Below are 12648 nucleotides of genomic sequence, written 5' to 3' on the forward strand. Positions count from 1 at the left end.
TATTTTACTAAAAGTGCTTAAAGAGAAAATTATCAATTAATTGTTTGGCACAGGTCATTAAGTTCTGAGCTACTCTGTTGCATATGTCTAGAATGCACCAAACCATGGAGTCTACACTACTCTCCTGGCAACCAGTTGCTACAGAAAAGACTGAGGAGCTGCTATATTCTATAACTGCCAGTCTATAATGTCAACAGAACCAGTGCCTTACAGTGAGTCAAGAAATGTTTATTGGCTGGGTGCGGTGGCTCAAGCCTGTAATCCTGGCACTTTGAGAGACCGAGGCGGGCAGATCTTTTGAGGTCAGGAGTTCAAGGCCAGACTGACCAAAATGGTGAAACCCCATCTCTACTAAAAATACAAAAAAAAAAAAAAAATTAGCTGGGCATGGTCGTGCATGCCTGTAATTCCACGTACTAGCGAGGCTGAGGCAAGAGAATCGCTTGAACTTGGGAGGCGGAGATTGCAGTGAGCCGAGATCGCGCCATTGCACTCCAGCCTGGGTGACAGAGTGAGACTCCGTCTCGGAAAAAAAAAATAATAAAAATAAAACGTTTATTAAATATCTACTGTTTGCTAGAGGAAAAAAAAATGAGCAAAAACAGAGAAGAAAGAGCATGGCAAGTACAGGGAATTATAAGCTGTTGAGGATTCATGGTGAGCTAGGAGCAAACGGTGAGTATCCAGAAATGCAGCTAGAAGGGTTTGTCCTCAAGGACCTTAGATGTCAGGATGTTTAACTTTATCCTATACATTATGGGGAGCCAACAAGCATGATCAGCAGGGGCACAGTCTGATTTCCATTCTTTTAATCTCTTTTTGGCTACAGTGTATAGGATGAACATGTAGGAAGATAGATCAGTTAAGAGCTCACTCTACAACTCTGTGTGAGCCATGAAAGTCTGAACAACAAAAATGATACCAAAAGGTAGAGTCAACAATCGTGGTAGTTGAATGTGGGAAAGGCGGCGAGAGCAGTCTATGATTTTCTTTAACAAAAATTTGTATGATGCATACTGTGCCAAGGACTCTTGTAAGTGCTTTATTAACGAAGCTCATTTAACACCCATAAAAGTCTTATAAAGTAAGCACTATGGAAACTCACTTTTACAAATGAAAAAATCAGGCCATCAACCAGCTGATTAAGTTGTTCATTGTCACACCAATTGCCTGTGATTTAAACAAGATTTTAGCAAGAAATGGGGCATGAGAATTTATACTTCTTTTAAAATTGTTTTTAGAGACAGGATCTCTCTCTATCACCCAGGCTGGAGTGCAGTGGCACAATCATAGCTTACTGAAGCCTCAACCTCCTGGGCTCAAGTGATCCTCCCACCTCAGCCTACCGAGTAGCTAGGATTACAGGCATGCACCACAACACTTGGATAATTTTTTGTTTTTGTAGAGATGGGATTCTGCTATGTTGCCCAAGCTGGTCTCAAACTCCTGGGTTCAAGTAATCCTCCCACCTCTGACTCTCAAATGCTGGGATTACAGGCATGAGCCACCTCACCCAGTCCAGAGTTCACATTTCTAACCACTGAACAGTGCTGCCTACCTAGAAGGCCAAGGAAGGCTGCCAGATTTTTGCCTTGAGGAACTCAGGAGATGGTGATGCCATTAAGAGAACTATGTTTGGATAGGAAGGTGAAAATGCTTTGGGCATGTTGTATTTCCAGTGCTCATGAGTTATTTAAGTGGAAATGTCTACCAAACTTATCTATATTAGAATCTGAAGCTTTAGAGAAACAACACAGCTAGAGATGTAGGTTGGATCTGTCAGCATATAGGTTAAAATCAAGACAAGAATGATTTGAGATTACTTAAGAATATGCTGAAAAGGTTAATAGAGAGAATGCTGGAAAACATCAACATTTAAAATGCAAGCAAAGGAAGAAGAAAGCATTAAGATAAACCAAAAGAAATTGTCAGGGTGGGAAAGTAATTTTTAAAAATAAAGTTATGGAAGAGAGAGAGATAAGAGATGCTGTAAAATAAAGACTAAAACACCAATAGGTTTAACATTATGAAAGTCCCTAAAGTCCTTGGAAATAAAGGCCAGATTTTAAAGTGTGGAGGAGGAGAAAGGGAAGCTGTGAAAAACAGAGAGAAAGTTGAAGGCAGGCCTTGGGTTAGAGATGAAAACATGAATAAAGTGCCAGTTTTTAATGAAAATGGAATAGTCCCATGGTATTAACACCAACGAGAGTCTTTTATACAAAGGCAGATGTGCAAGGGTTTGAAAGTGGAATTAAAGCGCTGGAAAAGTGCTACTACCCCACTGCTTTCTCTGTGACCCTTGGAGCATGAAGTTCAGGGAGGGGAGGATGAGAGAAAAAATCAAGTGAAAGGAAGCACAGAGAGTTGTACAGAGATAAGAATGCAGGTTAATACACTTTTTTTGTGAGTATTGAAGGCTATAATGCAAAAGAGTGATTTGCTCAAGAAGTGATTTTAGAAAGATTTATATGGCACTGATACAAATGTTCAATGGAGTAAAAGGAAACAAAAGAAAGAAGCTGAGACATTTTTATGATGACCTAAATCAGTGCTTCTGAAAGTGTGGTCTGTGGATTTGTGGGGTCTCTAAGACTCTTTCCATGGATCAACAAGGTCAAAAAAATTTTAATAATTCTAGAAAGTTAAATGGCTTTTTCACTATATTGTATTTTTGCACGAATGGGGCATAAGCAATCATGAGTTCAACTGCTAATACCTTAGCAGGAATCGAGACAGTAACCCCATGGCATACTAAGAGTCACTGTACTCTTCACAGACGTGCACTCACAGAAGAAAAACACGAAAGAAGTTCCACTTTTAAAAATATAATTAATGGATCAGTAAAATGTATTAATTGTATTAAATCTTGGCCCTTGAGTACATCTCTTTAAATCTGTGTATGATGAAATGGGAAGGACACATGAAGCTTCTGCCACAAACTAAAGTAGAATGCTTGTCCCAAAGAAAAGCGCATGTTGCCTGTTTGAGCTGTGAACTAAACTAACCACTTTTTCCGTGGATCACTATTTTTATTTAAAGAATGACTGAGGCCAGGCGCGGTGGCTCACGCCTGTAATCCCAGCACTTTGGGAGGCCGAGGCAGGCAGATGACGAGGTCAGGAGATCGAGACCATCCTGGCTAACACGGTGAAACCGCGTCTCTACTAAAAATACAAAAACAAAATTAGCTGAGTTTGGTGGCGGGCGCCTGTAGTCCCAGCTACGCAGGAGGCTGAGGCGGGAGAAAGGCGTGAACTCGGGAGGTGGAGCTTGCAGCGAGCTGAGATCGCGCCACTGCACTCCAGCCTGGGCGACAGAGTGAGACTCTGTTTTAAAATAAATAAATAAATAAAATAAAATATAATGATAAATGTTTTTATAGAGCTCTCAGTTTTAATTTCTGAAGTGATAGACTGTGATAAAGATAACCTAAATAAGAAAAGCTTTTTGGATCCTCAATAATTTAAAAATGTGTAAAGAGTCCTGAGACTGAAACATCTGACAACTGTTTATCTATTACAAAGTGATAAGGGGCTGTACTAGGGTAATGGCAAACCTCTGTAACTGGAAATTGAAGAGCAAGACTAGAATAGAAATGAGGTTCCAGATTTTAGAAAGACATTTAGGCTTATGTTTCATTTAAACTAGTTGTTTTTGGATAAATTTTCAAGAGTTGATTTAGTTGGACCCTAGATACTACCTTCAGGCCCTTAAAAGAATCAGGTCCTTTAAGGACGATTCTGTACAGTTAAATATAGTGTATTATTTATAATAATTCTTCTTGCTAATTTCTAGGCCACATACAACAGGATATAAAAAGCCAAACAACAAAGGATAAATTCTTTCATATGTGTGTAATCCTATAAACCCTCTTTGAAGTTGATTCTCATATTTTTATTTTACAGAAAAGGAAACCAAATATCAGGAAGTATAAGTAATTTAGTAAGTCACAAGGAAGTAAATAGTTGAGACTGGATTTTGAACTGCTTTTTTTTTTAATCAAAAGTCCGGGGCTTTCATCCACTTTATTCTAGATGGCTTTGTTTTAGGTTTATTGGGTAGAAGTTGGTGTGAGGAGTTTTTTGCTTTCATTTACTTATTTTTTTACCATGCAAATAAAGAGTGCCTATTCCATTTTACTTGATATGTATGCAACAATCCAGTGATCAAGGATAATATTGTATCACAATGCATTTGCATTCTCATTAGCTATGCCCATTTAAAAGTTACATAACATAGAAAATATCTATAAACAAATACATAAAATGTTCCTCCAATGAAACCTTGGATGTCCCATTTTTCTGAGCTTCAAACCACTGTAATTGTTTCCTGCATAGTATTTATGTTTGTGTTCCTCATTAATAGCCATTAATCATGTGTTCCATTAACAGCCACTCTCAACAGAATCAGGACTAAGCTATTAAAGTAAGTGTAGGATGAAGGCAATTCTATGAATAACTAAGCCAATAGATGTTGAAATTCAAAGAAGAGAAGTGACTTTTAGCACTTTCCTGGGATTCATCCATGCTATGAATAAATACGTTGCTTTGAAACAAATAATTTTTGTGAAAAATGTTGCATGATATGGGTTTGATAGCAATGTTCAGTCTAAATGGATAGATAATAAATTATTCTTGCTTCGAATAGAAAGCCTGGGCTAAGCAAGAAGCATCAACAAAAAGACAGATATTTCTATTGTACAAATTACATATTAAGGCTCAATGAAATAAAAGATGTATTTGGGATCAATACTGTATGAAATAATTATGTTTGTAATAAATTGACTCATTTATTTGCAGTCCATCTCCTTTTATGAGAGACTTGAACTTTCACAACAGACTTCAGACCAATTGAGTAGGAAATGAACAATTATGGAGGAAACAGGGAATATACCATAGGGAAACGCTGAAATAATAAAAACTTGAAATTGAGGTGCTTTTATACTACATATTAAGTGGTATTAATTTATTATTTCTGAAACAGTTTTTCTCTAGGTTTCTCAAGACTGTCAATATATTTGAAAGAAAATTAAATTTGTTCTGCAGCTTCCTGAATTGTATATTAAATGGGTGGAAGATACCAAGATATAAATGTTAAACAACTTAAGGAAGGACATGCAATGATAACCAGAATATTCTATATTCAAAATAGAAGGATAATAACTATCCTCACTGAAAGATGATAAAGACCAATAGAAAACAAAAAAATCAATCTCAGCTGAGAATATGAAGCACAAAGTTCAAGTCCTGCTCTAGAGAGTAATTGCATTTTTCTATAAAACAGAATAAAAAAACAACTGTTTCTAGAAATGGGCAATGGGAATGGGGTTGCTCTTTGCCTGTAATTCTAGAAGAAAAGGCATATGGCTAGTCCATAAGTCTATACATTTAAGTCCTGGTTGGTTGACAGACTATATTGAGTCAAAAAGGACAAAACGTCTTCATTAAGGTTTTCCCATAAAGATGTTTTATTTTCAAACTGTGTCATTAAAAAAATCACCCAGATTGTTTTATTTTTATATTATTTTATTTATCACCCAGATTGCATATATTTATGCCATTATCTGGGTATAATGGCATAAAATATATGCTAATCATTTTTTCAACTGAATTCAAATATTATGCACATGCATATTCATATATATTTAATATAGAAAGAAACACAGAGAGTGAGGGAGGGAGTCCACTATGTATTAAGTACTGTCTTAGTGAGCAGACCTCCCTTAGGAACCTTATTACAGAGTACAAAGCTAGGAGAGTAAATAAAGTGTATTAAAAAATGCATACAAAAGATGACAGAATCACCATTCCAAAAGATCTTGGTGGATAAGAATCATGAATTGGATCTAACAAGATGTAACTTAAAAGTAAAAAAATCTATAGTGTTGTACTGAGCTCCCTCCAAAGCAACTATAAATTTATAGGAGATGAAACATATGATTCACCAGGCATAAGAAGAAAGTTTCTGTAATCAAACACTATTGTATCCATCTTTTTAAACTCCAGCTCCTATCACAGCACCTGGTCCAAAGCAGATCTTTAGTATTTGTGGAACTGGCTTGGATTGTGTTTAGGAAATTTTGTCATTGGTAAACCTAAGGAGAGTCAAGAGAACAACGTGACCAAAAAATAAAACTAAAAAAAAAAAAAATGGGACTTTCATTGTACTGGTAGAAAGATAAAGTTTATAATCTGGCTTAGTTTCTTTTTTTGTTGTTGTTTTTTGGTCAGGGCAAATTTAGGTCATTATTTTTAACACTGGAACTGTAGTTTCAGAGCAGATAGACAAACTATAATGAGAATAGATGAACAGCAAGGCCACTGAAAGGACTCAGAACTACATCTTATAAGAAACAACTGAATGATGCTAATGTTTAACTTGCAAAAGAGAATACTCAGTTGATTTCAAATATATGAAATATAGTGGTAAGGAGTTATCACTTATTAAGCAACTACTATTGCAATGTATACTCATTTAATCCTGCTAACAGACATATGAGGTGAATATTATTAGCCTACCCTCGCCTTTTTTTAAGTAATGAGAAGACTGTCATCCTGTAGGGTAAAGTAACATGCCCAAACTCATACAGCTACAAAGTTACAAAGCTGATTTATAAAATGATTTGACTCCAAGGTCAGGAATTATTATACTGTGTCTTGTCTTCCACATGAGCTAAGCACAAAAGAACTGAATGCAGGCAGACAGATTTCAGCTCAATATAAGAGAATTGTTACATTAGTTCATGGAAGAATATGTTTTAAGGTATTTTTGTTAGTCTCTAGGAAATCTCTGTAACATTTTATTGTGTAAATTATATGCTTTAATGTAAGACGATAAAAATAATAGTGAACATTGGCAAAATAGCCTATGATTAATAGAGTTTACCTATGAGTTATCTGTTTCTAAGATAAATGCCAAAAAATAATATTGGAATTAAATGTTCCTTTCAAGATCTTCCCTCCCTGCTCCCTGAGATTGCAGTGAATTTTTCAAGACCAACTGGGGACATGTATTTTCAATGTTTATGGTTAAAAGATATATACATGCACAGATATATACATGTACAGAAATGAGAATTACTTCAGAATTGGTGTTAACTTTAGAGAAAAAAAAAGACCAAGAACTTACTCTTGGTATTTACAAATTCATTTCTAAAATAGAAGCACGCGTGGACTTAGAAGTAAGGTATAAAATTCAAAAACGTATCCATGTTTCTCAAGGATCTTGTTGTAGGCCACTCTAATTCCATATATTATGTGGCTTTTCCTAGAATTTTTACACTAGAAAACAGACTGAATGCAAATTTTGTTTTGTTTTAACAACCTTCTTCTCAGAAACATATGTCTATCGAGGAAGTCTTCAGATAAAAAAGATAAACAATTCCAAACAGGTCTATGAGATTTAAGATGTGAAAGATCAACATTATCTTTAGTTGACTTTACTGGATGCCACAACCTTCTGATTTCTTTAACCACTTCTTATGCCTCCTACCCACTGAAACAAAATCAGAGGCAAACAGAGCTTCACCCTAGAAATTGGGGAAAATGAGGAACAGGTTTTCTGCACAAAAGTTTATTTGTTTCTCATTTCTTTTTCAGAAAATAAAGGATCGCTGTTGTTCCCAACAGGTTTGTAGGGAAGAAAATTGGAGAAATATTATTACCTTTTCTTAGATGTAGGCAACGGAGGCAACAAGGACTGCAAAAGAAAATTGTGTGTCCCCCATTCCTAAATAATCAAAATTGGCAGTAGGGATGGAAGAGCATTGGGGTTTAGGGCTGTTAGGGTTTCATCAAGCCAATGTATTCCCTGCCAGATTTTAAGGAGAAAAAGGCGCTGGAAAATTGAGTGATATTAGCCCCCTTTCTTATTTTTCACTGCTACCAAAGACTAACTCTCTCTCTCTCCCCAACCCTTCTCTCCATCTCCCTCCTTTAGATGTGTTTGCACAGAAGAGTGCCCAGTGAAAAGACCTACTCCTTGGATCGCTTTGCGCAAAATCCACCCCTTTTCCCTCCTCCCTCCCTTCCAGCCTCCGAATCCCGCATGGCCCACCCTCCCTTCCTGCAGCGGTGCGGGGCAGGTGATGAGCCTCTGTGAACTACTAAGGTGGGAGGGGGCTATACGCAGAGGAGAATGTCAGATGCTCAGCTCGGTCCCCTCCGCCTGACGCTCCTCTCTGTCTCAGCCAGGACTGGTTTCTGTAAGAAATAGCAGGAGCTGTGGCAGCGGCGAAAGGAAGCGGCTGAGGCGCTTGGAACCCGAAAAGTCTCGGCGCTCCTGGCTACCTCGCACAGCGGTGCCCGCCCGGCCGTCAGTACCATGGACAGCAGCGCTGTCCCCGCGAACGCCAGCAATTGCACTGATGCCTTGGCGTACTCAAGTTGCTCCCCAGCACCCAGCCCCGGTTCCTGGGTCAACTTGTCCCACTTAGATGGCAACCTGTCCGACCCATGCGGTCCGAACCGCACCGACCTGGGCGGGAGAGACAGCCTGTGCCCTCCGACCGGCAGTCCCTCCATGATCACGGCCATCACGATCATGGCCCTCTACTCCATCGTGTGCGTGGTGGGGCTCTTCGGAAACTTCCTGGTCATGTATGTGATTGTCAGGTAAGGAAAGCGCCAGGGCTCCGAGCGGAGGGTTCAGCGGCTTAAGGGGGTACAAAGAGACACCTAACTCCCAAGGCTCAATGTTGGGCGAGAGGATGAAAGAGGGGAGGTAAACTGGGGGGACTCTGGAGGCGACCACGGACAGTGATTGTTATTTCTATGAGAAAACCTACTTTTCTGTTTTTTCCTCAACTGATAAAGAAAGAATTCAAAATTTCAGGAGCAGAGAAGTTGCTTTGGTAAAAGCTACAAATGTCTAGGGGTGGGGGGCGGGGGGAAGCTATAGCATAGACTTGGAGCGCTTCCTAATACTGAGCAAAGAGGGCTCTTGGCAGAGTCCTACACTCAGTCCCTCTGCAGGAGCTATGGAAAGAGTAAGTTGTGAATAATGGGAGAGAAATTCTAGTTAGCTTTCCCAAATTTGGTTGGGGCCAGTGTGTGTGCGTGTGGCGCGGGGAGCAGTCTCAAGTCTTCTCAATTGTTTTGAGATGGACCTTGGCAACTTTCCTACTCCTGCTGGTTTAGTACTTCCCTGTATCACAACCCCACCCTTTCTTCTCCCCTGCCATAGCAGCCCTTACCCAACTCTTCCTTTCATCCTGAGGCAACACTAGGTAGAGGAAGTTTTCCTAGCATCTCTCCATGACAGTTTTCCTCTGTTATAACAAACATGACAAATGTGTTGCCTAGACCAGTTTGCCGTTAGTAGCTTCAGATCGCCTAAGTCACAAACTGCATCTGGAATGGGTAGGTTTGTTCAGGAGAACCGCAGGACATGGCTGTATTTCAATGCCTTCACAAGTTGGAGCTAATTAGGAGTGACCAAAAGCATCATAATTCCACATTAGAAACTGCAGAAACTCTTATACAGGAAGTTGTGATGGGTGCTCTAGACAAAGTGTTCTTATCAAGTAAAATTAATTCAAAAGAGTTGTAGTCCACTTTCTGTTTACCCAGATGTTCCTGGTATATTTGGCAGAGTGTGGAAGCTCTCAGTATTGACTGAGATTGATATTGATTGTGTTGGTGTTGATGTGTATATTCAAATACTACATGTGAATGTGAAATGCCATATATCTGTTTTTGTTAAAGAAGATAAATATTTTAACACTTTAAAATAGTTCCTAATTCGAGGTTTTTTTTTTTTAACCAGGGGTATGTGTATATAGGGAACATGGAATTTTCATATTTAGTTACAATATTTGTTTCACCTATTCAGCAAGTATTGCAGGTTTCAGCGGAGCTCTTAAATCATTTAACAATTGCTCTCTCTAGTATGCTTTCATTACCCAGGTGCTGCAAATTGCTTATAAGCAATTCTTTCTACTCATCTGTCTGATTTCTTTAATTAATGATTTTTAAAGAGTAAAGCTAATTTCCCTGATCTTTTGATGAGGAATAAGATAAGTATTGTCTGTAAGAAAAGAGCACCATCTATTGAGAGGAAGGCTAACAACAGAAGGAAAAATGCAAGAAGATCGATGGAAGTATTTATTTTTAAAAACATTTACTTTAAGTAATTCAATACAATGATTCACATTGAAGATTAAAAACCAAGTTTAATTTTGCAGTTATGACAATAAAAGTTATAATTAAAGGCCTGTTTTGCGAAGGGAAAATATGTTTCTCATTTTTTCTAAAAGAAATTCATAGAATCATAAACTAATCAAGCTAGAAGGGACTCTAGAGATTATCTATGCTAAGTAAATAAACTGAGGCACAGAAAATGTAAATTATTTTCTCTAAGAACAGATAGTTCATTAATTCAGTGCCACTAAATCTCTCCTAGCTAAAATAATTTTTTTTTTATTGTGCTGGCAAATCATGATTTGAGTTAATTCAACTATTAGGTTGACAGAGTGGGTTGATATAGCAATAATAACTTGGGAATAACAAATTATCCCCAAATTCTGTGTGAAATCCTGAAGGAAAATAGCATGAAACAAAAATTACCAAAGCATCTAGGAATCCTGCCATCTGAAACATAATATTTTATTCCCTTTTATTGCTTCTTGATATTTTCCTTCCTCATTTTTCTACCCTTTAGTTTATGCTTTGCAATACAGAGAGAGCCAATAGAGTGGCAACTGGCTGTGAAATGAGCAGATTGGTCTTATTCCAGTGTAGAAGAGGTTGCTGGTTGGGTGAGTTAGTTTTAAAGGCATTACCTCTGGCCTCTTGTTGACTTGGAGAAACATGGTGACGGTGCATCTTACTGAGAACATGTTATTATGCTTTATTCTCGGTACTGAAAGTTCTTACAAAATGCAGTACTATTTGAAAGGTCATCCCAAACACCCACCTGTGGCAGGCTGGGTTTTAATCGCAGGGTTAGGTAACCCTCTTGGAATGTGACTGTGAAACAGAAAAATGGGCAAGTTAGTGACAGATGAAGCGACAGGGAAAGCATCTGGGGATTGAAGCAAGTATGTCTATTTAGCTGAGAACATTTAACTGACTGTCTCCAGGCTGCAGTGTTTAAACTACAAAATGATCAGTTCAGGGATGTATTGTCCTTGCTAAAATGCTGGATATAATGTTGCATCTATTAAGTATTGAGGAGAAATATTCACTTCCTTCCCTATTTAAAATTCAACAAATGCTATTGAATGATCAAGTAGTTGCAGTTTTCTGATTATATTAAGGTAATATTTATTAAAATGTTTTAGTACATTGAGTGAATCATGAGACTCAGATGACTATGGCAACAACAACAACAAAAATAACTGCTAACATGGATGCTGTGATTAACTCTTTGGTTCTGTTTGTAACACCATCATCATCATCCCCTCATCAACAACATTATTAAGTAGTATAACTTAAATGAGATTCTTAAACAGGGCTGCTCTAAGGAATACAAGGGAGGAAAGGAGAAACTGTAATATGTTCTAAAGATTTTAAGTCCAGATGTTAAGTGATAAAAATGTTATCAGTAACCATCACCTGAAAGCTTTTTTGGTTTTAAAGAAAAATAATGCTTGGAGAATAACCTTATGAAAATTATCACAAAGATTTTAGAAAATATGATAAAAATACTACAAAAAGTAGCAATTACTTAAAATGGGATGATAGTATTTCATTGTCAAGAACTGTAAAGAAAAAAAATCAAAACAAAAAGTAACAGCCACCAGAGATGTTTCACTTTTGGGAAAATATTTAATAACTGAACCAAACTATAGAATTACCCATAACTGCAAAAACTAATATAATCCCAGATGTGTTTATGTTGGGAAATTCTTTTTCCAAGGTTTGTTCATGTAGCTATGAACATGGTATGTACAGACACTGTTGAAAAGTGGAGGGCTAGAAACTTTGAGATTTCTGTGGGCTGCGTAAACCATCCTTCCAGTAAATTTCCAATGAAGAGTGCCAAGTAATAGTACCTTCATTTTTAAGATTATTTCTTAATGTGGTTAGATAAATTCTCAATATAACTATCAGAGAAGAGCATTTAAATATGTGCAAGATGTTATTGTCATTTCTCCTTCCTAACAAGTATTTCTGATTTTAGAAAAAGTCCTGTGAGCTTATACTTGTTCTATATACTAAATATTTGATTCAGGTTTAAATTTTAAAATGATCAGTTATACTTGATTGAAACAGAAGTATAAGCTTTTAAACTTAGTCCAGATTTAGGCAGCTACAAATTAGTGAACAATAATGTTTTATCTAATATAAGGATATATATGTGTGTGTGTATATATATATAAATTCACACACACACACATATATATTTGAATCAATTTGAATGCATATATCACTAAATATGATCATTAGTAATTTTCATAAAATAAAAAGATAATAGTTTATTTAGAAAGCTCAAATATTAATAAAATTCACTTTTTTAAAACCCACAAAATATCCTAATTAGAGGATGGATTTAAAGTGAAAAACACTAAATAAAATTCAGTTCTCAATTTAATGGCTTACATTAAAAAATACTAACTTAATTGCATGCCTTTCACTTAGTAAGGGAGAGCTCCTGGTACCTATTACAATTTGAACTTTAAGTGCTATTTTCCATATAGAAACTAAT

At 37.0% G+C, this 12648-nt stretch overlaps 1 protein-coding gene across 5 annotated transcripts in view; it reads left to right on the forward strand.

The window, feature by feature from the left end:
• Positions 1-12648, forward strand: part of OPRM1 (opioid receptor mu 1) — a 142339-nt gene that overhangs the window by 53470 nt on the left and 76221 nt on the right. For 4 of the 5 annotated variants that reach the window (XM_063605524.1, XM_055114255.2, XM_008963882.5 and 1 more), the window contains exon 1: positions 7777-8612. In XM_063605524.1, coding sequence (XP_063461594.1) covers positions 8323-8612 — 290 coding nt within the window. In that variant the 5' untranslated portion in view covers positions 7777-8322. Of the gene's footprint in view, positions 1-7776; positions 8613-12648 lie in introns of those variants that run through there. The other variant, XM_034963113.3, reaches the window with a different exon arrangement.

Source organism: Pan paniscus, chromosome 5, assembly GCF_029289425.2.
Source record: "Pan paniscus chromosome 5, NHGRI_mPanPan1-v2.0_pri, whole genome shotgun sequence".
In the NCBI taxonomy this organism is placed as follows: Eukaryota; Metazoa; Chordata; class Mammalia; order Primates; family Hominidae; genus Pan; species Pan paniscus.